Genomic DNA, 26,847 nt, shown 5'->3' on the forward strand with positions numbered 1-26,847 from the left:
GCCCCAAGACCAAACCTCCCCCCTCCCCCCCATCCTTCCAGTTCTCCCCTTACGCTGTGACCCCACAGAGACCCCTCTGCCCTATGGGGTGCCCCAGAACCAACCCCCAAACCCCCCCACGCCGTGACCCACAGAGACCCCCCGCACTTTGGGTTACCCCAAGCCACCCCCCTCCCCAACCCCCCCCTCCTCCACCCCCCCCTCACCCATCATTGTTGAGATCTGCCAAAGCCACGGCGCTGCCGAAGTAGGAGCCGACCTGGCGGCCTCGCAGCAGCCCGCTCCTCTGCAGGTCTGCTGGGGGCTGGTGCTCAGCAGGTACACAGCCCAGTGTGCTGATAGCGGGGGGCTCCGGCCACCACCGTCACCGCCTCCTGCTGCAGCACCCCGCTGCCCACCTCTGCTGCGTAACCTGCAGCCAAAGCACCGCTGCCAATCCCCCCTGAACCCAACGCCGCTCCCCTCCAACCCCCCTCCTCCAGCCCTGGGGGTCTCCCAGCCCCTCTGCGCCCCACTCCCACCTCCTCCAGACCCCCCCCCTCCAGACCAGGGCTGCCCCCCACCTATGTAGGTGTTTGCCGTTCTTCTCGTTGGGGTAGGAGAAGTCGTGCAGGTCCCACGTCTCCCGCTGCAGCATGTAATGGTACCTGCAACGGTGGTCAGCCCTCCTTGCAACCGCTGTACCCAGCCTGCAAGCTGGTGCACGTGGCAGGATGCACGCACCAGAACACACAGCTGTTTGCATGCGTGTGCAGTCCTCACCACACGGAGGTGCAATCATGCACCAGAACATGCCACACACCTGCATCTTACCCAGCACCTCGCCCTACAAAAGTGCACGGATGCATCAGGCCATGCACGTCTGCACCCTTACATCTCCTCGTGCAACTCCCCACCGTGCAGAAGTGCACATCTATGCGCCAGAGCACTCCTGTCTGCATGCTTGTGCAACATCTTCACCTACAGGAGTGCACGCATACGAAACAACACGCACCCTTACATGCTTGCATGCTTCTTACCATCCATAAGTGCACACACATGGATGCATTTGCATGCCCATGCAAACTCTCACCATACAGAAGTGCTCTGGGACACGGACATTTGCACGCGTGTGCAATATCTTACAATACAAGAAGTGCACAAATGTGCACCACAGCTCGCCTGCTGGCACGCCTGCGCAGCGTCACCCCGCACAGAAGCGCATGCATCAGCCCATGCACGCGTTTGCACACACGTGCAATGCCTTCAGCACCCAGAAATGCACACCTGCACCCTCATGCAACGCCTCACCATCCAGGAGTGCACGCGGGCAGCAGAGCGCATGCATCTGCACAGCTGCACATCTGAGCACAAAGGACGCACGTGGGCATGCACACCTTGCTGCCTGCACCGCACAGAACCCGCGTGCACCACACCAAGCCTGCATGCTTGCACAAGACCCCGCCATGCAGCCTCGCAGTGCAGAACACACTCAGCATCCCCACAGCAGCACCACACAGGGCTCAAGGAGGAGCATCACAACCCCCCCTCCCCCCCATACACACACCCTGCCAATTATAGGCTCCAGGTGCCCCAAAATAGATGATGTTGGCAGTGAAGCCAGCGCTGGCACCCATCTGGCACATGCCCGTCTCTTCGGCGTCCATGTTGGAGTTGCACATCTCGTTGTGGTACGTCTGCCACTCGTCGCTCAGATCCAAGCTGAGGTCGTTGCCCCGCACGTAGCAGCGCCCAACCATGCGCCGTTGGTCCTCGCTGCCCGACCACAGCACTTTGGTGTAACGGTGAGCACACGCCTGCAGGGACAGCCCTGGGATGAAGGGACCCCCCCCCACCCCCATCCACCCCCCTCCACTCCCATCCACCCCCCATCCACCACCCTCCACCCCCCATCCACCCCACTCTCATCCAGGGTGACCCCACAAGGCAAATGGGGGTGGTGACCCTGCAGCCCTGGGATGAAGGGTCCCCCTCCACGCACCCTCCACCACCCTCCACCCACCCTCCACCACCCTCCACCACCCTCCACCACCCCTCCACCACCCTCCACCACCCTCCACCACCCTCCACCACCCCTCCACCACCCTCCACCACCCTCCACCCACCCTCCACCCACCCTCCACCCACCCTCCACCCACCCTCCACCCCCCTCCACCCACCCTCCACCCACCCTCCACCCACCCTCCACCCACCCTCCACCCACCCTCCACCACCCCCCTCCACCACCCCCCCACCCCACCCCCCATCCACCCCCCATCCACCACCACTCTCAGGGTGACCCCACAAGGCAGATGGGGGGGGGGTGACCCTGCTGCTGCCCCACAACAGGAGGGCATCAGCCCTGCAAACTACAACTCCCAGCATGCACTGCTGCTGCCAGCCCTCAGCGCCTCCCCCCTCCCCAGTGCATGCTGGGGGCTGTAGTTTGAGCCCATTTCTCCCCCCCATTCCCCTCGGTGCAACAGCAACCCCAGGGGGGCAGTGCACAACAGCTTCCCTCCCCCAACCCCAGCACCCAGGTGTAGAGACCCCAGTTCAGGGGGGGGTCACAGCTCTTTCTCCCCCCCTCCAGCACCAATAGGTCAGACCCTCACCCCCCATTTCTCACCATGGGGGGGCACTTATGCAAAGAAGTGCAGTGTAGGAGTGCAAGGAACTGTTGGTGCACACGTGCAAGGAGCTGTAGTGCAAGCGTGCAAGGAACCACAGTGCACGTGTGCAAAGAACTGACACATGCAAGGAGCCACGATGCACGCATGCCAAGTGCTGCACTGCACGTGTGCAAGGAGGAACCACGGTGCACGTGCCCAAGGACTCGTGGTGCACACGTGCAAAGAGCCACACTGCACATGTGCAAGGCACTGCAGGGCAGACGTGCAAGGACCCGTGGTGCACGTGCCCAAGGAACTGCAGTGCGTGCATGCAAGGAGCTATGGTGCATGTGTGTGTGTGTGTGTGTGTGTGTGTGTGTGTGTGTGTGTGCACTCACCAGCACCCTGCCAGCTGGCTGCCGCTGGCTGGCCACTGTCACCCCCAGCCACATGTCCTCAATGATGTACTTGTCGGGCTCACCTGGGAGAGCAAGATGTGAAAGTGGGGGGGGGGGGGGGACCCCTGCACCCTCCTCATCGCCCCCAATCCTCCAGGGCAGGGGAGGCCGATGTGAGGGCACATCCTGGGGGGTTTTAGGGGGGGGTCTCACGCACTTTTCAGCTCGATGTCGAGCCGCTCGCAGTCGCTTTCGGAGGGGGAGAGGGGACAGGCATAGACAGCCCCCGTCCTCGTGCCGTTCTGTGGCTCCTCATCCTGAGGGGCTCCCACCAGCAGCCTGGGGGGGGGGGAAGGGGGGCAGAAATGGGGGAAGGGGTGACGTTGGAGGAGGGGATTCATCACTCAGGAGGGCATCCAAAGAAGCACAGGATGCTCACACCCTTCCCCCCCCCCAAAAAAAATGCAAACAGGTGATGGGGTCACACAACCTGCCCACAGCCCCCCCCCCCCCAAGCTCTGAGCAGCAGCCCCAATGCCACAGCTATGTGTCACTCTGCAGGCCATGCCAGCCAGCCCCCCCCGTCCCACCCCACAGACTGGGGGGCACTTAGGGGTGAGTCAGCCCCCCCCCAGGCTCTCAAGCATCGCAGCTGAGTCACAGCAGTGCCACACGGTGTGGGGAGGGGGGGCACGTTGGCACGCAATGCACTTCCCCAGGTGCCACAGCAACAAAGGAGAACTAAAGCTCCCCCCCCCTGCCCCCAACCCCGCAGTGATGCACAGCCCTCACCACCCAAAGGTGGGGATGGGTGGGGTGCAGCACCCAGCCCTAATTTTGGGAGGGTGGGGGGGGGGACGGGGGGGGGTGCGGAAGGGCAGCCCTTCCGCTGGGAAGTGCAGAGGACAATGGGGTGAGGAGGAGGCAGAGCCACGCGGTGCCAGCGCAGGAAGCTTTGTCCCCAAGGGTGGGGGGACGGTGCGAGGTGACAGCAGCACCCAGGTGCAATGAGTCAGGCCGTCCTTGGCTGCCCCACTGCGCTGCTGCCCCACGGGTCCCATAGAGATGGCATAAGGGATGCATGGCTGCCATCCCCCCCCCCCCCACACACCCCAACCTGGCAATGCAGCGCGGGCGCACCCAGGCTGTGTGCTGACTCAAAGCCCAAACGCAGGAGGAATGTGGGGCCCCAGGCAGCCCCGGCATGCTGGGACAGGCAGCAGGCCAGCAGGATGCTGGGGCGGGGGGGGGGGGGTACAGGGTGCAGGGGGGGGTGAGGGGAAAGCAGAACTGCCTGGCTGCAGGACAGCCCCCAAAATGAGGAGGGGGGGGGGGGTGCTCAGCACTGTGGGGTGCTCACATCACCTGAGGGCACATGGGGATGCTTGGAATCAAGGTGGGGGGGGAACTCACCTAATTCCACCCCCCCACCCCTCCTGAGGATATCTGGTGGGGGGGGGGGGGGCAGGGGGCACAGGGCACCTCCACGGAAGTGACTCAGTGTGCTGGGTGGTGACTTGGGATGGGGGGGGGCAGGAAGCTGCTGCCATGGCTGTGCTTTTGTGGGGGGGGGGGGGGCAGTGACATCCCCCTCCCTCCTTGGGAAACTGATGATTGGGGGGAAGGAAGGGGGGCAAAGCGCCCACCCCACCTCATTGCCTTCAGCCCTGCAAGCCCATAGCAGCCCAAACTTGGGAAGGGAGCATCTGGGGGGGGGGGGCTGCCCAAAGGAGGAGTTGTGGAAGGGAAAGGGACAGTTGTGGCACTGCTCCATAGGGAGCTGGGGGGGGGGGGGCAGCGGAAGGGGGGGGGGGTCCCAGTGCAGGCGGGGGCTGCAATGGGGCTGAGCCAAGGCCTCGTGCTCAGCCTTTCCAGCTGAGGGAGCAGGGATGGCCAAGAAGGGGGAGGCTGGGAAAGGGAAGGAATGCAAGAGCTGTGCCCCAAACTAATCTGCCTGGCTCAATGGGGGGGGGGGGGGGGGGGGGAGGGTTGGCCTCAAACCCCCCTTAACCCCATAGCATAGCCACACTTGCAATGAGGTCTTACAACAGCTTCCCCCCCCCCCATTACAGCCCCCAGCAGCTGACTGTGCTGATGCAGGCATGCGGGGGGGGGGGAGGGAGGGGGGGGGAGGTCCCAGAGCATCATCCCTGGGCACAGCCCCCGCCAGGAGCTCTGCCAAGCACTGCTCCCCCCCCAGCAGCAGCAGCAGCAGCTCCTAAATGAGGGGAACCATATGGCTCTGAGCGGGGAGGGCACAGGGAGAGCAGAGCTGGAGTGAAACAGCCCTCAAAGGGGAAACTGAGGCACAGCAATTTGGGGGGGGGGGAGAGAGAGGGGGGGGCACCCACGTCACTCTCTGGCCAAAGCAGCTCCCTTAATCTCCTGGCCAACCCCGATAAGGCTGCAGGAACGCAGCGAGCAAACAGAGCAGTGCTGAGAACAGCCAGCCCACAGCCATGGGGACACCTGGCCATAGGGATGTGTCCCCATAGGAAGGATGATGAGGGGGGTGGGAGGGGGCTGGGGGGGGGAAGTTTTGGGCATCGTTCACCAGGTGGTGGGGAGGATGGTGCAATGAAATACCCCATTGCACGGGGAGGATGGGGTCAGGAAGTGTCCCCACGCTGTCCCCACCCTCTGCACCTGCACTTTGGAGCCAGCAGCGAGCAAAGGGCGCAGGGCAGGAGCCCACACCCTGGTGATGCTCAGAACTGGGGGCTGTGGAGCCAGATTTCCCCCCCCCCCCCCCCCCCCCCAATCCTCCTCTTCCTCCCTGCTATGGGGCTGCAGCATTGGGAGAGCATGGGGAGGGGGGGGGGGGGTTGGGGCCACAACTGCAGCCACAGGGCTGCAGGAAGCGGGGGGGCCTATTGCACTGCATGCCCCCACCAGGAGCAGGGGGTAAGGGAGGGGGGCCTATGGGGAGATAGAGAGGACCCCCCCCCCGGGATAAGGGTGGGGGAGGCGCTCAGGGTTTGAGGATTCTGCTCAAAACAAAGATTCCTCCCCAAACCTGTTTGCACTCGTCCCACTTCCTCCTCCTCCCCCCCCCCCCCCCCATAGCGCTGCCACCCCCACACAAACAGCACAGGGAAGCAGAGGCATGCAGCCCCCCCACCCCCCCCTCCCCAATCCAATCCCAATCGGATGAGCAGAGTGGGGTGGGGGGGGGGGTCCTATGGGAAATGGAGCACACAGCCCCCAGGGTTTCACATCCCAAAGGTGGCAGAGCACAGAGCCAACCCCCCCCCCAAAAAATGAAACCCATAGGGACAGAGTGACAGCTGCTGTCACCAGGCGAGCCGCTGCGTCCCCATGGGGACACCCAATGCCCCCCCCCAGTACAGAAGCGGGGGGGATTTGGGGGCGGTTTGGAGGGAGCAATGGGGAAGGACTTCTGATGGGGTTGTGGGATGGGATGTGGGGTCCAGGGGGGTGGGGGGTGAGGAGGGGGACACCCACTGCCCCGTGTCACCACTCAGCTGGGACGAAGCCGGGGGGGGGGGGGGGGCGCACTGACCCCCCCCCCAACCCTCCCCAGAGAGCAGCAGAGCAAAGCCGTGCAAACAACCCCCCCCCATCCCCCCTCCCATCGGGGGGGTGATTTCAGGACAACCCAGCCCTGAGTTCCGGGACCACCCCCAGCCCCCCCCCCGCTCTATGCACTTAAACCCCAAACCTCACCCCTCAATCCCCCCCATAAGGGTAACCCCCCCCCCCCCCCCCGTAAGAAATCATACCTCAGGACCCCCCTCCCCCAACCCTCCATCCCAGGACCCCCTCCCACATACAAGCCACGATCCCGACCCCCCCTCAACCACCCCCCCGCCCCACGCACAGGTACCGCTCCTCCCTCTCGTTCTGCCGATGCAGCGCGACGGAGAAACCGAAGAAGCCCCGCGTCGCGCTCCCCTCCTTCAGCACGGGGAAGGCGGTGTCCAGGTTGAAGGCGGCACAGGAGCGGAGCATCGCGCACAGCCACAGCAGCATCAACGCCGCAAAGCTCCTCGCCATGGCCGGAGCCCCGCCAACCCGCACCTCCCCGCACCCTGCGGGGCAGCGCCGGCCCGGTGCGGTGCGGTGAGCGCGGGGTACGAAAAGGGGCGTGGTCAGCAGGGGGGCGTGGCCAGGAGGGGCGCGCACCCTTCCGGGCGCTCCCCTTAAAGGGGCCGCGCACCCCCACCTTCACCCCGCCCGCACCTGCGGAGGGGGCGGTCCGCGCATGCGCGGGAGTGAGTGAAGGAGGGGGTGTGCAAGCGTGCAAGCGTGCACCTGGGTGTGTGCACACCGGGGTGGGTGCGAACACCTGGGCACACCTCAGCGTGCGCACCCGGCAGCGCTCTCACCCAGTTGTGCGCACGAGGCGAGCAAAAAGCCGAGTGTGAAATTGCACACCTGTGTGCGACGCACGGCTGGCAGTTGGGTGTGCAAGCAGCCACTCATACAAATATACGCCTGGATGTGCGCTTGGATTTGGATTGCACGCTCGTGCATGCACGCTCCTGTGCACGTGCACCCCCGTGCAAAAGTGCACCTGGGTGTGCATGCACTCCGTGTATTGCACGCTTGTAGGTGCACGGTCTTGTGCAAGCACGCTCGCAAGCTGAAACACAGCTTTGCGTGCACGCGCGTGTGCGAGCGCTCACAGGTACAATCACCGCCCTCGGCATGCACACAACTGCGCAAGCACGCGCTTGGGTGTGCGTGCTCCCGTGCGTGCACACACACTCACGCTCTTGCGATCCCCCCGCTGTGCGCGCGCTGCAGGCGCGTGCACGCTGCCGTTCCTCTCCCCCCCCGGAGCCGCAGCCGTGCACACGCAGCGATTTGCGCACACAGGAAGAGGCGCAGACTCGGCCGCGCGCTGCCCGCTCCCCCCCCCCCCCGGTTCGCCCCCCAACGGGACCCCCGTGCCGACGCTCCCCAATGTGCGACGTCCAAACCGGGACCTCCACGGAACAGCCCCCAACCCCCCCTGGATAATCCCTGCAGGCAGGGATCGGACCACCCGCGTGCCCCCCTCCCCCCCCCCGCCCAGAAGCGGGACCCCCCCCATAGACACAAACTTATGGGGAAACTTATAGGGCAGGGTGCGGGGGGGCCCCGCTGCTGTGTGTGGGGGAAAGTGAGGCAGAAGGAAGCGGGGCTCGGACGCTGCGGGGGGGGGGGGGGTCGGAGCTGCTGGGACCGGGAGGGGTGCAGAAAATCCCCGGCCTCCCACGGCGGAACGCCGGGAATGTGCCGGCTGTGTGCCCGGTGCCGGCTCCCATCCCGTGGGCTCTCTGCCCGACAGCGGCCCCTCGAGAGACCCCACCCGTAAGGGGGGCAACACAGAACAAACCCCCTCCCCCCCCCGGCCCCGTTGCTTCCATTGGGTCCTGCGGTGTTTGGTGTCACCCCTGTTCTGCAGCCCCCTCGACCCCCCCCCATCCCTCCAGAGGCTGCGTGGGGCCCCGAGGTTTGTTTGTGCTGCGGGAGCCAAATTCCAGCCCTGGGAGACGCTCGGAGCCTCCCAGAGCCTCGCGTGGGGGCTGCGTGATCGGGGGGGGGGGGAAGTGGGGATGGGACGGACAGACGGAATGGAGCAAAGGGACGGGTGGACCCCTGCCATGGGAAGGGCAGAGGTCAGCCCTGAACCCTGCTAGCAGAGCAGGGGATGGGGACAGAGTGGGGATGGGGTCACACAGACGGTGGGGACGCTCTGGGGATGGGGACAGCGGTGTCACCGCGTCCCTCCCACCCGGTGCCACCCGTGGCTGTGTGTCACCTGGTCCCCAACCACACACAGAGGTCACCGGCAGCCCTCAATCCCACCCGTACCAGGAAACCCATCCCTCCAACGGGAAAAGGCCGCAGGATGTCCTGCTCCCCCCGCCCAATTCCCACCCGCTCCACCCCCCCGCCCCCCCCCCCCCCGGCACCGCTGTCACCCGTTCTTCAGCACCGCACGATGTCACCGGAACGCGTGACGGCAGCAGGGGACAAATCCCACGCACAGCACTGCCAGCACAGCCCCCGGCCTTGCCCCCCCCCCCCCCAGGGATCCTTGCCCATGTGCAGTGCCTTTGTCCCCCCCTCCCCCCATCCGCCCCCATTGCTCAAGGTGCTCACAGCCCCCAAATGTCCTCAGAGTGCCCCGAATGTCCCCAAGCACTGCGGGTTGAACCCCGTCGAACGATTTGTGTGGGGAGTGGAGGGAACCCTCAGCCCCCCCCCCCCCCGCCGCAACGCAAATCCTTTCTGGGGTGGGGTGACCCCCAGCTTCCCTTTGGACCCCCATAGAGGAGGGCTGGCACCCCAGGAAAGGCATTTCCCCTCCCCCCCACCCCAAGGACAGGGGTTTGCACCCAAAGGAGGACCGCTGACAGCCGAGTTGGGGGGGGGGGGGAGGATGGTTGGTTACCCCCCAGGGGTGGTTTTATCACCCTATTATCGCCCCCACCCCCGAGGGGGTTAATTCGGGTGGGGGGGGGAGGAAGTGTTTGGGGCTGTAATTCCCCTATCGGCCGCTAGATGGCGCCATCTGATAAAGGATGCTGCAGGCTGGGGGGGGGGGGGCATTGGGGACGACCCGCCCCCATCACTCCGCTCTCCCCCCCTCGCCCCCTCGCTGATGTGACAGCAGCGGGGACACGAGGGGACTCGTGAGGACACGGGCGGACTGTCGTGGGCACTGCTGAGATTCTGTGTGTGGGGGGGGCGCTGTTTCCAATTGGGGCAGGGGCTGGGGGGGGGGTGAGATTACAGGGGACATATTGGCTTTGGATTCCGGGGCAGCTCTGCCAGGACCCCCCCCCCCCCCATACACACACACACATTTAGAGACCCCCAGCTGCCCCACATCAGCTCAGAGAACCCAAAATGGACCCCGCCACCCCCCCGCCCCTCCTCAGGAAGCTCCTCACTGCTGGGCTTCAGCCCGGTCCGCAGCTCCCAGTCCGTCCCAGTCCCAAACTGGTTCAGCGCCGCACGTAACGCGCAGCTCCCTGACCGGCTTTTCCTGCTGCAGGATCCGTCCCGCAGCGGCACCCAGCCTCGCCGGCAGCCCGGCCGGACCGACGGACAGGACCGGACCTGGGGGTGTCCCAGCGGCTCCTCAGGTCCTTGGGAATCCCCCGGGGAGGGCAGACGGCGGGGCTGGGCCGCACCCAAGCACCTCTGTCCTCACTGAATTAATTTGCCCAGTTCAAATTGCAGTTCCCATGTGGGGAGTTGAGCCCGGGCTTCGTGCAGAGTCTGGGTCACACAGAGGGGCTGGCTGCGCCCTCTGAAGCAGAGCTCATGGGGTTCACATCCCATCCCATCCCATTTCAGCCCATCCCATCCTATATCCTAAGCTATCTACCCCTATCCTATCCTACCCCCATTATTCCATTCCATTCAGTTCCATTCTATTTTTCTACTTCTATTCAAATTCCTACTAATTTTGTTCACTCTATTCAATTTATACTTGATTCCTCTTCTACTCTATTCTGCTACTATTCTACTCTATTCTACTCTATTCTATTTCTATTATACTTCCACTATTCTGTTCCATTCCATTCTGTTCTACTTCTCCACTTCTACCTACAACTTTTGCTATTCTATTTGTTACACTTCATTCTATTTATTTTATTTCTATTCTGTCCTACTAATATTTCCATCCTATCCTATCCTATCCTAGTTTTGTTTCACTTCCACTCCACTCCACTCCATCCGTCCCATCCCCATCCCCATCCCATCCCCATCCCATCCCATCTCCAACCCCATACCCACCCCATCCCCATCCCATCCCATCCCATCCCACCCCATCCCCATCCCATCCCATCCCATCCCATCCCATCCCCATTCCCATCCCCATTCCCATCCCATCCCATCCCATCCCCATTCCCATCCCATCCCATCCCATCCCATCCCATCCCCATTCCCATCCCATCCCATCCCCATTCCCATCCCATCCCATCCCCATCCCATCCCATCCCATCCCATCCCATCCCATCCCATCCCATCCCATCCCATCCCGTTGCCGGCAGTGCCGGGATTCGAACCCTCGCCTCCCTGCCCTTGCAGTTCCTTACGGTGGCCACCAGGTGGCGCCATTGCACCGCGCCGCCCTGAGGTGGGAGGGCACGGCGGGGGGAGGGTTTGGGGGGGGCACACAGCAATATTTCTTTTAACCCCCAAAAAGCCGCAGCCGGGCTTCAAACATTTGCCCACCCGCCCTCGAGCCCCCAGCACCTCTCAGGGACAAGGACCTGCCAGCATAGGGGAGAACCCCCCCTACCAAAATACAACCCCACCTCCCTCCCCCCCCCCCATCCCCCTCAACTCCCCCTCCAACTCCTCACCGCTGTGTTGGGGCCTGAGCCGGCGGGGCTCTCAGGGCAGTGCGGGGGTTCAAGGCTGGGAGACGGCTGCAGTGTGCTGGGGGGAGGGGGTGGAAAGCTGTGGGGCACGGAGGTGGGGGGGTTCACCCTGTGCTCTGGGGATGGAGGGGGACACCGGGATCTGTGGGGAGAGGGCGCCCCGTCCCTGACCCCAACCCTTCTCCCACTGTTATCCCCACCAAACACCCCCCAGAGCGACCCCGGGAGCCCCGAGCAAAGATCCCCAGCAGCCACATGGCCTCGCTGTGCCCCCCGCCCCCCCTTCCCAAGCTCCTATCCGTGCCGTCTCTCCTTCACCCACTCTTTGTTGTTTCTTGCGAGAAGGAAAAAAAAAAAAAAAAAAGAGAGAAGCCAAACCCCAAACCAGGAGGCAGGAGCCTGTTTTGCCTCCCAGGCAATATTTCTGGAGCCAATCGGAATGCGCACCCACCCTGCCCCGCTCCCTAATTAAAGGCTTTGGAGCAGGGCCGCCCGCAGCTCTGGGCACACACTCACGGGTCGCCTCTCGGCAGGAGCAGATCGGGGTACGTTGTGGGTAGAGGGGGGTCCCGGGCGGGCTGCAGCCCCCCGAGCTGCAGCGATGAGCGGCTCCTTCGACAAGAAACTCTCCAGCATCCTCACCGACCTGTCGGGCTCGCTGAGCTGCCATGCCTCCTCCAAGGACTCCCCGACGCTTCCCGAGTCCTCCGTCACCGACCTGGGCTACTACAGCGGCCAGCACGACTTCTACCCCGGCCAATCCTACGGGCAGCCCGTCGCCCATTACCCCTACCCCCAATTCAACCTCAACTCCATCGGCGCCGGCGGAACCTATTCCCCCAAATCTGACTATTCCTACAGCCCGTCCTACCGGCAGTACGGCCACTTCAGGGACCAGCAGCTCCCGGCGCAGGATGCAGGTATGGGGTCTTGGGCTGGGAGCTCTGCTGGTTCTCCGTTGGGAGAGCGGATGGGAGAAGCTGTGACCCCCCCCAGATGGGCGGCAGAAGTTGGGGATGGAGGTTGGGGGCTGGTGGGATCCCGATGAATCGTCATAGGGAACGTGGTAGGGATGGCAGCTGGCTGTCGTGGGGATCCCCATGTACTGCTGTAGGCTTCCCAACTTCTTGTTGTAGGGATCCCAGTATATTTTTGTAGGGAATCCCAATGTATCGCTGTAGGGATCGTCGTAGAGATCCCAACCTGTTGTTGTAGGGCTGCCAGTGTGTTGTGGTAGTGATCCCGATGTTTTTTGGTAGTGATCCCGATGTTTTTTGGTAGTGATCCCGATGTTTTTTGGTAGTGATCCCAACACGTTTTTGTAGCAATCCCCACCTATTTCCATAGGGATCCCGATGTATTTCCATTGAGATCCCAATACATTCTCATATGGATCCCAATGTGTTTTTGTAGTGACCCCCAAATATTTTTATACAGATCCCAATGCATTTCCATAGGGAATCCCAATATATTGCTACAGGAATCTCAATGTATCACCATAGGGATCCCAATGTATTTTCGTAGCAAACCCCAACGTGTTTCCACAGGGATCCCGATGTATTGCTCCCCAATAAGGGTTTAGGGCTGGGTCTGCCCTGCTTTGCTGCCACGCAGTGGGGTGACCCGGCTTGCTGTGGGGTGGGGGCTGCACGGGGACCCTTTGCCAGCCCCATCCTCACCCTGCTGCTCTGCATGCAGTGTCGGTGAAGGAGGAGCCGGAGCCCGAGGTGCGGATGGTCAACGGGAAACCCAAGAAGATCCGCAAACCCCGCACCATCTACTCCAGTTACCAACTGGCGGCCCTGCAGCGCCGCTTCCAGAAAGCCCAATACCTGGCCCTGCCCGAGCGCGCCGAGCTGGCGGCCCAGCTGGGGCTCACCCAGACCCAGGTAGGGCTGAGCCCCCTCCCCGATCCCACCTGGGGGGGCGGTGGGGTTGGGGTCAGGGCCGGATCCCACCTTGTGAGCCCCGAATCCGTGCGGGGTCGGCGCGGCTCGGTGTCCTTTGGGTGGGAGCTGGGAGCGTTCGGGAGACCCCTGGATGTGGGGAGCCCTGGGGTGGGCGATCCACACTTGTAGGGTGCAGGGAGCCCCGGGTTTCGCCGTGCAGAGCTGATGCACAGCGCTGAGGGAGGGGACAGAGTGTTCCCCTGGGGACGAGGGGCTTTACCCCCTCCCTGTCAGCACCCGCATGGACAGATCGCTGGGGGTGGGCTCTCAGGACTCCCCCATCCCAGCTCCGTCGCCCCCCGCCCCACTCCCCCTGAGTGGGCTTCCCATTCCCAGAAATAGGCATTTGGAACGCCTGCGAACTTGTCGGTGCGCTGCCACGTCAGGTCGAGCTCCATAAAGAACGGGTTTCTCTTTCCCCACGCTTCCAGATCTTCCTCCCAGCTTTGGGACCAAAAGCTTCGCTTTCGGGGCTTTCCGGCCATGGGGACAAACCCGACCTGGCTGGCGTGACAGCCACCCCACAACCCACCCCATCCCATCCCCGTGCCCTCCCTGCCTGCAGGCCGGCGCCGGCGCCCTTGTGCCGCCCTTGGCGGACGCTCCCCAAACTCAACCTTCCTCCTCCTCCCTTGGGCGATGAAGCAATCGGGGACAACTCGGCAAAGGGCTGACGGAGCGCGTCACCCAGAGGGACATCCTGTTTGGGTGACACCGCCACTCCCCGCACCCCGTCCCCAAAGGCTCACAGCCTCACCCAACGCTGGGACGCTCCCGACGTGCCGGGCCGGTGTCCCGTGATGCCTGGTGCGATGGCTTCACGCAACACCCACGGCTCAGAGGCGCTGCACGCCAAGCGTCCAGGGACCCCGTGGCACCCACAGCGTTGGTGACATTCAGTGCTGTCCCCACAGCGGCCCTGTGACGCCCTTAACGTGGGCTCTCGGTGCACGGCGTGTTGCGTCTCTCCAAAAGAGCCGCCTGACGGCTGCCTTGCCGTGCTGGCTGTCCGTGGTTCCCCTCTCAGTGTTGGCTTCCCACGGTTCGTGGTGTCTTTGGGGTCCCTGCAACAGCGACTCTGTAAATCGCTTCCCCTACAGCGCACGGCCCCTTTGGGGTGTCCAAAATGCAGTTATCAGCACCGTGCTGTGCCTGGGGTCCCCGTGGCACCCGCATCACAGGCGGCTTCCATCGGTGCGTCCCCGTGGTGTCTGCAGGGTCCCTGTGGCACTCACATCAAGTGGCTTCCCATGGGGTCCCCATGGCACCCAGATCATGGGAAGCCACCCACTGGGCCTGGGGACCCCCAGTTATTCCCGTGTCATGGGTGGCTTCCTACAGCACGTGGCACATCTGGGATCCACATCACGGGTGGCTTCCCATGGCTCTGGGGTCCCCATGACACCCATATTGTAAGTGCCTCCCAGTGCTGCGTGCCGGGTTCCCACAACCCCACACCACCATTCCCTTCCTACGTTCCCTGGACCCCCACATCCCACCGTCCCCCCCCTCCATTGCCATCCACCATCCTCTCACCCTGTCCCTCCCCCTCCAGGTGAAGATCTGGTTCCAGAACCGCCGCTCCAAGTTCAAGAAGCTCTACAAGAACGGCGAGGTGCCATTGGAGCACAGCCCCAACAACAGCGATTCCATGGCCTGCAATTCCCCCCCATCGCCCGCCGTCTGGGACAGTGCCTCGCACGGCAGCGCGCCGGGACGGACCCCCCTGCCACAGCCGTTGCCCTACAGCCCCTCGCCCGCCTTCCTGGAGGAGCACAGCCCCTGGTACCACCCGCAGAGCCTCGCTGCCCCCCACCAGCCCCCCACCACCATGCACCACACCTCGCCGGGGCCGCCCCCCAACCCGGGCGCCGTCTATTAACCGCGTTGGGCAGAGACAGTGCAGAACTCCTTCTTTTCCCTTTTTCTTTTCCCCACCGCCTCCCCCCTCCCCCCTCCCCCTCCCCTCGATTATTATTATTATTATTTTTTAAAGTGTTCCAGGACACTCGTGTACACACACACCCCTATGTATCTACTTCTATATCCTCTCCTCTCCCGGCTCATCTCAGGAACAACAGGGACTGCAAAGGGTTGAACTCGTGAGCTCTGCGCCCAGGGGACACCGCCGCCGCCCCCCAACAACTGCATTCCCCCCCCCTCCGACCCACAGGAGAGACATTTGGGTGACCGTCACCCCACCTCGGGGTCCCCGTGGAGCTTGTGGGGCGCCGTGTGGGATGGAGACATGAGGACCAAAGCAAGGTGCCACCCCCACCTGGAGCAGGGGGCACCCCGCACCCTTACGGCACCCAAAATCCAGCGCCGTGCAGGGACCAAGAGCTGTGGACTATGGGTGCTCCATGGGGTGTGGGTGCACCGCAGGGCTGTGGGTGTTCTATGGGGCCATGGGTTCTCCATGGGGATGTGGGTTCTCCGTGTGGCCATGCGTCCTCCATAGGTTTTCCATGGTGCAATGGGTTCTTCATGAGGCTGCAGGTGCTCTATGGGGTCTCCATGGGGGGCCGTGGGGTCTCCATGGGGTCGTGGCTTCTCCATGGGGCTGTGGGTTCTCCATGGGACCATGGGTTCTCCATGGGGCTGTGAGTTGTCCATGTAGCTGTGGGTACTCTATGGGGCCATGGGTTCTCCATGGTTTCTCCATGGGGCCGTGGGTTCTCTGTGGGGCTGTGAGTTGTTGGTGGAGCTGTGGGTTCTCCATGGGGCCGTGGGTTCTCCATGGGGCCGTGGGTTCTCCACAGGGCCATGGGAGCTCTGTGGGGCTGTGAATGTTCCATAGGGCTTTGGATGATCCATGGGGCCAAAGGCGGCTTCGCAGGACCCCGACCTTGGGGACGGCGCTCAGACGACGAGGCGGTTATTTAACAATTAAAAATATAACTAAAAAAAAAAAAAAAAAAAATTAAAAAAAAAGGGGAAAAAAGGGGTGGGGGAGAAAAAGTATTTTAATATTTAAACAGTTTGGGAACGGCTTAAGTTATTTTTTTTTTGAGAGAAAAGTGGTGCAAAGCGTCTGTTTTCTCCGAGTGCCTCCAACGCTGTCCTTTAAGCTAACAGGGAAGAGGAAGGCGTTTTTTAAGTGAACCTCCACGCATTTAACACGAAAACAAACCAAAAAAGCCCCCCCAACCCCCCCCCCCCCAAAAAAAAAAGAAACAAACAAAAAAAAACTTTACTATTTTTTAAGAGAGCGACGCTATTTTTTTAGGAAGAAGTGCCGTTTTAAAGATGTGTCCCTCTGCGTTGTACAGCCCCCAGGACCTTATTTATGTTGCCTTATATATATATAGAGGGGGGTGCGGGGGGGTGGGGGGGTCAGAGTGTACATAAGGTTCGTTTGTATAAAGCTGATGAAACCCAAAGCGCTCCGTTCTGCTGTGTGCTTTCCTGCTCTGTGGGTTCGGGGTCTCCTGCTGCTTTTTGGGGTGTTGGGGGGGGGGGGGGGGGTGGGGGTGCTTGGAATAAAAGTGCTTTGAGTTTTACTTGAGGGCGTCCCACCGATGTGTTTGGGGGCGGTGGGCAGGGGTTGCCCCATTTGTCAGAGGGGGGTTTTTGGGGGGAGGGGGGGTGTTGGGGGTTGAATTGCTGCGCACTGAGAGCGTTCTGACCCTGGCTGTTCCCAATTCTGCTTTGGGGAACCCAAACGCACCCTGGGACCTTTCACATTATGGGGTCCCCCCCCCCCCAGCGCTCCCCACACGACCCCCATCCACACCCAACGTCCCTCTGCCCATGGGTCGCTGCTGCCCACACTCAATATGGGGCCAATGGGGACACCCCAAATATGCCCATACCCCCAACTCGGGTCGCTGCTGCCCCTACTCAACGTGGGGCCAATAGGGACACCCTAAATATGCCCGTATGCCCCCCCTCCCCAACCCCAAATCCATCCCCAAACAGCACCCCGATGGCTGCAAAGGGTTAAGGGGAGCTGCCAGCCCCCGGCCCTCAGTGCTTGGGGTTGGGGTTGGGTTTGGGGTTGGGTTTGGGGTTGGGTTGGGGCTGTGTGCGCATCGCAGCGGGCAGACATGCTGGAGACACGGAGCTGCATTGAGGGGAGAGGGGGGGGAGGTTGGGGGGAAGGGAGCAGCGTGCTGCGAGCTGCTGGTGCTTTGGGGTGGTTGGTGTCGTGTTGTTGTTTGGTGTTTTAATTTAGAAGAAAAGGAAAAGAAAGAAAGAAAGGAAGAGGAAAGATGACATCTCTGTAGGTTATCAAAATGATGGGTGCAGCCCTGCCCAGAGCTGAGCCCCACTCCCCGGTCTGGGGGTGCACACAGAGATGCTGTCCTGCTGTGGTCCCTCCTGCCCCACTGCTCCATTCCTGAAGGATCCCTGTGGGGCTGGGGGTGGGGGGGGAATCTGTGGCAACAGCAGGTGGTGCCTCCTGGCTGCTTTCCCCACCTGCAGCATCACCAGCGCAGGGCCTGGAAGTGCCCAAGATCCCCAGGAAGGACCTGGAGAACCCTTCCCCATTCCTCCCTTCTTCCATCTTCCCTCAAGTGGGACCAACCAGCACGGGGGGGGGGGGGGAGCAGCCCATTGCCCCATACCCCCCCCCATCACCCATCACTCAGCCTGCAAATAAAACAACCCCCCTTCCTCGCTATACAGACAGACCCAAACGTCCTCCACCACCACAGCATGGCACCAAGATGGGGACGTGGCACGACCCCAACCCCACAGAACGGGCACAGGTGGGCTGGGGGCACAACTCCCAGGCCCCACAGATGCAAGCTGTCGTGCACCCATTGATGTCCCTACACAAACCCCAGCGTGCAGCCCCCCAAACTCCCCCCCCCCCCCCCCAGCTCTCCCTGCCCCATTGCAACACACTGCTGTGTTGCATCACCCGCTGCCCCCACCCAGCACAGTGCTGGCTCTGGGCTGAGCCACGCGTGGCAGCGGTGTGGGATGGAGTTGGCATTGGCCATCGAGGTGCTGTGTTGGGTTATGGGGTGGAAGGGGACGCGTCGGCTCACTGTGATGGAGATGGGAAGGGGACACAGCGCACGGTGCCCAAAGCTGCTCTGGCGCCGTACAGAGAGCCAGTGGTGGTGGAGGGAGGGGGGGGCACCAACAAATCCAGGGGAAGGACATGCAGAGGGGATTTCCTCCCCCTCTTTGGGTTAATCCTGAGTGCAGCAGGCTGTCTGAGGGCTCCCAGCCCCATAGAGGATGCTCCTGACCCACTGAGAGGAGTGCAGAGCAGCTGCAGCAATGCTGGAGGCGCTGCCCTTCTCCCAGCACACAGCATGAAATGGGTTCCTGCGCAGCAGAAAGGGCAGCAGAGCCCCCAGCCTTCCTCTTCCTCCGGGGTGCAAAGCCCCATTTCCTTTCTTTGCAGCCCCACGACCTGAGCAGAACGTTTTACACCAAAGGAAACACGTCTGCAGGCAGGTGGGGACACCCAGAGCGTGGCACTGTGATGGATGCACTGCAGCCACACATCGCCGCTGCGTCCCACCCCACCTGCATGCAATACATGCAGGGATGCAGCTGCAATCCTGCAGCCCAAGGTGGGGATTGGGGAAAGCAAGGAACAGCCATAAGGTGTTTTCTAGCCTCTGGGAAGGAAAGGGAGAGGTTCCTCACTGGGAAACCTGCAGCTGAAGAACGTCCCCTGCTCCCCATACGCCCTCACTGCTGGGGCCAGGGGTCCCCAACCCCCCTCCTCCCATCCCTATTAAGGAAGACAGCTTCAATAGCTGCAAATTGCCCATAATTACCCCAAGGAGGTGGCGAGAAGCCCCTCACCGAGGAGCCTGGCTCCACAATTACGGTAATTGTGCCTCCATTTGGGAGCAGTGGGTCTGAAAATAGTGGCAGGTCTGAAAATAGTTGGGGGTCCCGCACAGATGTTAGGCTGGGGGGGGGTCTGGGGGTCCCTGGCCCCTGTTTGGGTGCCCCCACCTCACAGGAGCATTCTCCCCAGGCCACGGAGACCCTCAGCACATGGCAGCAGGTCGAGGAGCAGTCTTTACTTTACAATTGTACAGCCTGTTTATAACAGGGGGCACAGAGGTTCACAGATGGCGCTTATAAATAAAGCCAGGTCCTGGAGCAGGGGGTCCGGGGACCCCTCCAGCCCCTCTGTGCCCATGGACCTTGGGGCTGCAGCTTGGCCAAGTCCTGTCCCGCCCGTACCAGGGCTCTGTGCCGGGGACATCTCACTTCAGCCCACAGTGGGGGTCCCTGCAGACAGGGGTCGCCTTCCTCCTCCTCTTCTTCATCCTCCATTTGCTGGGGTCCCCCATAGCATCGCCCATCAGGGCTCGGAGGCACGTCCCCCCCTCGCTGGCCCTCCCGGATCCGCTGGGTGCTGCAGCCGTAGTGGTGTCACATCATGGGACCACGGGGCACGGAGTCCTGAGGGTGAGGCTGATACCAGGCTCCAAAGCTGCTGATGTAGTTGCTGGGGGGCAGTGGGGGCCCTTTGCCTGGCACAGGGATGTCCCAGAGCGGGGGGATGCTGGGGGAGCAGGGGGACAGCGAGGAGGAGGTGTGCAGGTGCTGCTCCCCATCGGGTGCGCTCGAGCCCTGCTTCATGATCTTCTTGTACTTGGAGCGCTTGTTCTGGAACCAGATTTTGACCTGTGGGTGAGAGTGGGGTGAGCAGGGATGTGGGGAGGGTGGCACCGGTGAGCAACGTCCCACCCCTCAGGTACCACGACTTTGCAGCTGTTTCATCCCCCACCTTAGGAGTACACCTGTGTGGGGGTCCACGAGATGAACCCAACCCTGTGCGAGCCACTAGAGAATCCACCACGAGGAGCTGGAGGAGACGACGATACGGGAAACAGGGAGAGCAGAGAGCAACTCGAGAGCCTCCAGCCCCGTGCGTCCCCACGTGTGCCCCCAGCTGTGCCCCCCTCCAGCCCAACCCGGGCGCAGGAGCACTGCTGGGGCGCGGCGCGGTGGGGCCCGCAGCGCTCTGCTCGGGGTGGTGGCCCCACTCATTCCTCCCCACGGTCCCCCCCGCGCTGTCGGCAGGTTCCCACTTGCCTCCTCTTCCCCGTCTTTATGAGCTCGCTTCGCCCCTGGCTCCGGGCTGCACCGCTGCCGCCTGCCTGTCTCTCCCCATCGCCTTCAAAAACCCACTCACCCCATCCCGCGGCGCGGGGCCGCCCAACGCCGGGCACGGCTGGGCCAGCAGCCAGGCTCCAGGGCTGGGAAAGTCCCTCTGCCTCTGGGAGGTGCGAGCAGGGGCACCCCAAATCCCACCCGCAGGGCCCCAGCGGCGCCGGCTGCACGGCACGGCTCCAAGGCGCCCCGATCCGGACTCGATCCGTGCGTGCGCCACAAACGTCCCCCGGGGAGGCGCTGGGTGTCGGGGTCGGGGGGCTCAGCCCTACCTGGGTCTGGGTGAGCCCCAGCTGGGCCGCCAGCTCGGCGCGCTCGGGCAGCGCCAGGTATTGGGTCTGCTGGAAGCGTTGGTTGAGGGCCTGCAGCTGCAGGCTGGAGTAGATGGTGCGTGGTTTGCGCAGCTTCTTCCCCTTGCCGTTGAGGCGCAGCTCGCCGTTGGCCACTGGCGGAGGCTTGTTGGGTTCTTGGGGAGGGAGAGGAGAGGAGAGTCAGTGGGGACAGGAGGGGAACCACAGCGCTGTGGATGTGCTGTGCCTGGGGGGCTGTGCTGTCAATGGGGGCTGCGCTGTCCCTGGGGACATTGGGGACTGCAATGGCACTGGGGGCTGCCCTGCCCCGTCCCTGGGGGCTGCGTTGCTCCTTGGGGCCGTTCTGTTAACAGGGGCTGTGTTGGCACTGCTGAGCCCCACCACCGGGGCTGCGCTGCCCCTATGGGTGCCCCATCAGTGGGGCTGCGCTGTGGAGGTTGCTTTGCACAGGGATCTGCCTCTGCTTCACCGTTTCATTCAGAAAAAAAGTGAATGAGGTGGAGGGATGGCGCCATTCATTCAGTACTGCTCGACCCCCACAGTAGGAAGGTGACAGCCCCGTGGCATGCATGCTGTGAGGGGTGGGTGGGGGGACAGGGCCCTGCCAGGCGATGGGGGGTGGCTGAGACCCCCATCTCCCAGGCAGCCCTGCTCTTTGGGTTCTGTGTCACCTCCGAGCCCGGTGGTGGCTCTGAGTATCTGCGGGTCTTTTGGGGACATGGGTAGACGGCGGTGACAGCACAGCCTCTGCTCTCAGAGAGACGCTGGAAATCAGGAGCGTGTGCAGCCCCGCACCCCCCACCCCGCTGCCTTGGGAAAGGGCTCAGCGGAGCGTGGGACCCCTCTGCTGGGAGCCCTGGGGGGAGAAGGGGAGCTGGAGAGGTGGCGGTTTGCTTTCAGCTTTGGGGGAAAACAGACGGCAATTGGGATGCGCGCGGCAGGACCGAGGGGAGGAGCTGCGGGATCGGGACAGCCGGGGCTCTGCAGCCCTCCGGGGGCTTCCCGCAGCCTCGCACCCACCCACCGCCGTGTCTTCCCTCCCTTAGGACTCCCCCCCAGCGGAGGTCCGAGCCCCCCGCTCGCTCGCGCTGCCCACGGGCCGCCCCGAAGCGCTTCCGACGGTTGCGGGGCGGGGAGCGGCAGCGCCGCGGTGCCTCGACGGGGCGGGACGGGACAGAGAATGGGAACGGGGATGGGAACCGGGATCGGGACCGGAACCCCCCGCGGCCGCCTTACCTGCGTCCTGCAGCCCGGCGCCGTGGGCCAGCCCGGCCGGGGGATGCTGGGGCGGGTAGGGCAGGTAGGGGCCGCCGTGGGGCGGGGGGGGAGGACCGCCGGAGTAAGGATAGGAACCGGGCCGGCTGTAGGAGGAGAAGGGCGACGGGTCGTGCTGGGGGTGGCCGGCGGGGTGGAGGCCGTGCAGCGGGTAATGCGGAGGAGAGGGGTGGCCGAGCTCCAGGAAAGAAGTTTTGGATGGGTCGGAGCCCAATAAGCTCTCGGTGACGGAGCTCATGGTCATGGCCGGGCCGAACCGGACCGGGCCGGGCCGGACCGCCCTCGGAGCCCGCAGCGCCGCGCCCCGCAGCCCCCCCCGCCGGGCTCCGCGCTGCCGCACCGCGGCCCCGCGCCCGGGGGATCCCCTGCCCGCCCCGCCCCGCCCCCTGAGCCCCGCCCAGAGACGTCGCTCCCACCCCCCCACTCTCCGGGGCAGCCCCCTGGATGCCCTCCCCTCGGGGGTCTCCCCTCTGTGCCTCTCTCCCGACGCGGGGTCTCCCTGGCCGGCTGTGGCCAGGAGGGGAGATGGGAGGGGGACACCGCGACGTCCCCCTGCGTCCCGGACCTCCCCTGAGGGAGGGTCTTGTCCTCAGTGCTGGGCGCTGCTTTGCGCGGGGACCCGGTCCTTAGAGGGGACAAAAAGCGAATGGCAGCGCGTGAAGGGAAGCGACCCCTTGCACCTGGGCACGGAGGGACAAAAAGCACCGGGGTCACCGGTGTGGGGGCACAACAGGGATGGGAGAAAGCGCAGAGGTGGACAGAGGTTGGACGGACACGGACAGAGGGTTGGACACGAGACCTCATGCCTCGGTGCCTGCTGGCTGCAGGGGGACAACCTGCTGCACCTCTGCGGTTTGGGGACATGGTGGCACAGAGCCGGGTGGCTCACATCAGCGCCGCCCCACGAGGGCTTTGCCTGGGAGGAGGTGGCATTGGCTGGGGATGCTGGCAGGGAGGGTCCCCCATCCCCACCCTCCCATTAGACCATCTCCAAAACATGTTTCCATCTCGCCATCGCGACGGCTCTGAGTCACTCGGCAGCTCCGATATAAATAGCTGAGCTGCTCACTAACCCCCAGGCTGGGACCCCGCTGCTGCCCCGGGCTCTGAACCAAACAGCTCCTGCCCCCGTCCCATTCCCCGTTGGTCTTCTGCCATCCGCCTCCATCCTGACCTCAGGATCGTGCCCAGCACAGCTGGACCCATAGAACAGCCCCATTGGCAGGGGTTCTGGGCTCCCTATATGGAGCGTGGACCTGGGTCCAGTGCCCAGGGGAGAGGTGGGATCGGGCCCATACTTGAGCCCTCAGGGTGGGTGCTTTGGGTGGGTGGGTGCTCCAAAGGATGAGGGCTCCCATAGGCCATGCCCACCTCTCTGCTCGGATATTTTAAGGATAGGTTGGGCAGAGGGGACCTTGGTGGCATTTTTCACCCCTTGGGGGACAAGAAGAGCCTCACATTCCATCACCTGGCATGGCTGCACCCTTGTCAAGATGCTGGCATCCCTGTGCACGTTTATACGGCTTAGGATGGAAGGAGAGCCAAGTTCCCCCTTGGGCAAGGATGCCAAACAGGGGGTCTGGTCCCACTGCATCCAATGGAGAACAGATGGGTCCCCCCAGGTGGGGGTCTCCCATTGGGCAGCACCAAAGGCAAGCGGGTTTGAGGCCACCCTCTCCTCCCCAGCAGAACCTGGCCTCGCACAAACAAGATTTGGGGTCGGGCACCCACAGCTGTGCAGTGGAGCATCCCCAAACCCTGCAGTCTGTCTGTCCATCCAGAGCGGGCTCACGGACAGCTCTCCGCTCCACTTTCCCTCGCTTGGTTCCTTACCGGCCCCAACCCCTTGGGGGCGGAGACCAATGTCCCCAGAGCCCCACAGCCCCCATGGCTCCGACACCTGCAGGGGGCACACGGGGCAGCCTCGAACCCCGGCACTGGGGCTGCGAGGCGCAGCTCGCATTGCCTGAGCGGGGTTTGGGGTTTTAAGAGAACCCGGTGCCAAGGCAAATACATCAAATCATCTCAGATTAAATTAAAAAAATAAATCACAGCCGCGCTCGGGGCCAATTCCAAACCTCGGTGTCGGGGTTGGGAAGCGCTGATACACGTCAGGACCCGAGCGGTGCTGGGGAGCACAGAGACGTCCCCGCGTGGTCCCACTGCTCTGTGAGCGGCTCTGCTGTCCCCCGGGATGGGGAATATTGCAAAAATCCTCCCCCCCCCTCCCTCCCCATCCTCAGAATATCCTGCAAAGGAGAAGAGCGGAGTTCGGGTTTGTAGCTGCCGGCTGCTGATGAAAGCAGGAAGGATTAAAGGGGTGCAGGGAGGGAGGAGCGCGAGGAGGGGGGGGGAAAGGAGGGAGGGGGGGGGGGGTTGGAAAGGAGGGAGGGAGGGAAGAGCATGTGCCAGGTAACAAACCTCTGAGATCGCCCGAGATAAAGGGAGATCCCAGCAGCTGTAATTACGGCGCTGCAGATGGAGCGGCGCGGGGAAAGCCCGAAGCCAAGCGCAGGAGCTGCGGGTGAGCGGCAGCCCGGGGAGAAGTTAATAACACCCCGAACCGAGTGGGAGCAGACAGCCTGGCGTCTGCCCTCCCACACGCCATGCTGCCCTGCCGCCGCGCTAACGAACGCAGCGCTAATGAACCTCCGGCCCTGAGCCCTCCGAAGGCATTGCTGGGATGATCCCGGCTTGGCCCGGGCCTTTCTTTGGGTGGTTTTGGTGTGGTTTGGTTTGGTTTGGTTTTTTGTTGGGGGGAGAGGGGGGGAAAGGGGAGGAATGAGGGGATGCAGTAGGAAGGAGATGGGGATGGGGAGGTGTTTGGGGGTCGTTGGGGAGGATTGGGGAGGGAGGGGATATGGTGGGATTTATGGGGGGGATGCGCAGTGGTGGGGTGTCACACTTGGCTGGGACACAGGGACAGGGTGACATGGGGACACGGGGACATGGGGACAGGATGACACAAGGGCGGGGTGACACAGGGACATGAGGACATGGGGACATGGGGACACAAGGGCACAGGCATACAGGGACATGAGAACACAAGGACGTGGGGACATGGCAACATGGGGACACTGAGACATGGGAGCATGCGGTCAGGGTGACACAGGAACATGGGGACACGTGGAAACACGGGGACAGGGAGACACAGGGACATGAGGATACAGGGACATGGGAAGGCGGATGTCTGCATTCAGCGCATTCCCCTTTTTACAGAAGCCTGTGGTGGATTTGGAGGCTTGGTGACAGAGTGGTGCTCAGGAGGGGCTCGTCCTCCCCCACCTACCCCCACCTCCAGTCTATCTCTGGATAAAGGAGACCCAGCGCCGTTAACGAAGCACCTGAGATTAATTAGGGGGTCGTGTCTCGCCACGCACACAGCAGTGTCACACACACACGAGCATCACACACACCCCAGTGGGACGTGTGGGTTTGGAGAGGCACTGGGGACGTTCTGGTGGGTGACCTCGTATCCTTCCTAATTAACAGAGAGAAAATGAGCGGCGATGGGAATGTTCATGGCTGTTTCTTGGGGTCGGAGCCAACGGCGGGTGAGGGGCTGCCCCCCTAATTGTGCCCGCAGCACGCAGAGCCCACGGCATTCATTGGTGGAATGATGCTGAACAGTGCTCAGCTCAGCCCGGGCTCCAAGGGAAGGACGTACAGCACTGGGATGCAACCTGACAGTGAGCATCAGGCGTCACCTCAGGCGTGTGGGATGCTCTGCTGGGGATGGCTGCTGCCGTGTCATCATCCTGCTGCTCAGGACCAGCCCAGCATCACGGTCCTCATGCAGGACATGGGTCTGACAGCATCTCCCTGGGGGCTGGAGGTAGAGCTGCTGCCTTGGGGTTGGGGACACTGCTGAGCCAGACGGGGTGGTGTCACCCGCGTGTCCCCACGCCACTGGCAGCCTTGCAGGTGGTCATTAGTGGAGCTGACAGTCCCCACGGCACACTTGGAGTATTTACATCGCTGGGGAGCTGAGCTCCGGAGAGAGGCACGAGGAGAAAAAAAAAATGGTGACAGTAAATGTATAATTAAAGTCCCATTAAGAGGCGCCTATGAGTCTCTGAGGGAGCAGGGTAGACGGGATCGCTGCCACCCCGATGGCTTTCAGGTGCAAAAGTGTCCCCAGGAACAGCCGGGGGGGGGAGTTCCCCTGGGGAATGTGGCACTGCCAGGGTCTCTGTGATGCTGTGTGCTCCCAAGCTGGGCTCTGGTGTGGGAGGACTGTTCCATCCCATCCCACTGCATCCCATCCCATTTCCATCCCATCCCATCTCCATTCCATCCCACTGCATCCCATCCCATTTCCATCCCATCCCATCTCCATCCCATCCCATCCCATCCCATTCCATCCCACCCCATTCCATCCCATCCCATCCCATTCCATCCCACCCCATTCCATCCCATCCCATCCCATCCCATCCCATCCCATCCCATCCCATCCCATCCCATCCCATCCCATCCCATCCCATCCCATCCCATCCCATCTCCACCCCATCCCGTCCCATCCCATCCCATCCCATCCCATCCCATCCCATCCCATCCCATCTCCATCCCATCCCATCCCATCCCATCCCATCCCATCTCCATCCCATCCCATCCCATCCCGTCTCCACCCCATCCCATCCCATCCCATCCCATCCCATCCCATCCCATCCCATCCCATCCCATCCCCCTCCCTATCCCCATCCTCATCCCCATCCCTGTCCCCATCCCCATTCCCATCCTAAGCCAATCCCGTTCCCATCCCATCCCACCCCACCCCCACCCCCCATCCTATGCCATCCCATTTTATACCATTCCCATCCTGTCCCACTTCCATTCCCATCCTCTTCCATCCCCATCCCCAGGCTTTGATCCGG

At 63.0% G+C, this 26,847-nt stretch overlaps 3 protein-coding genes across 3 annotated transcripts; 1 reads left to right on the forward strand and 2 right to left on the reverse strand.

Moving 5' to 3' along the window:
• Nucleotides 1-206: 206 nt before the first annotated feature.
• Nucleotides 207-7,092, reverse strand: LOC128091781 (integrin alpha-3-like). Its single transcript, XM_052705069.1, has 5 exons — nt 6,831-7,092; nt 3,207-3,328; nt 2,990-3,072; nt 564-1,796; nt 207-412 (listed from the first exon to the last, which is right to left on the reverse strand). Exons 1-4 carry the CDS (start codon nt 7,004-7,006, stop codon nt 1,503-1,505), a joined length of 675 nt encoding a protein of 224 aa, XP_052561029.1. The 5' UTR covers nt 7,007-7,092; the 3' UTR covers nt 207-412; nt 564-1,502.
• A 4,205-nt stretch (nt 7,093-11,297) lies between these two features.
• Nucleotides 11,298-16,596, forward strand: DLX3 (distal-less homeobox 3). The gene is made up of 3 exons (XM_052705070.1): nt 11,298-12,257; nt 13,036-13,226; nt 14,842-16,596. Exons 1-3 carry the CDS (start codon nt 11,939-11,941, stop codon nt 15,166-15,168), a joined length of 837 nt encoding a protein of 278 aa, XP_052561030.1. The 5' UTR covers nt 11,298-11,938; the 3' UTR covers nt 15,169-16,596.
• A 2,838-nt stretch (nt 16,597-19,434) lies between these two features.
• Nucleotides 19,435-22,217, reverse strand: DLX4 (distal-less homeobox 4). The gene is made up of 3 exons (XM_052705068.1): nt 21,935-22,217; nt 20,660-20,853; nt 19,435-19,898 (listed from the first exon to the last, which is right to left on the reverse strand). The coding sequence occupies exons 1-3, from the start codon at nt 22,215-22,217 to the stop codon at nt 19,644-19,646; spliced, it is 732 nt and encodes a 243-aa protein (XP_052561028.1). The 3' UTR covers nt 19,435-19,643.
• Between the last annotated feature and the right edge of the window lie 4,630 nt (nt 22,218-26,847).

The sequence above is a fragment of the Tympanuchus pallidicinctus genome, unplaced genomic scaffold, assembly GCF_026119805.1.
Source record: "Tympanuchus pallidicinctus isolate F22 unplaced genomic scaffold, pur_lepc_1.0 scaffold51, whole genome shotgun sequence".
NCBI lineage: Eukaryota > Metazoa > Chordata > Aves > Galliformes > Phasianidae > Tympanuchus > Tympanuchus pallidicinctus.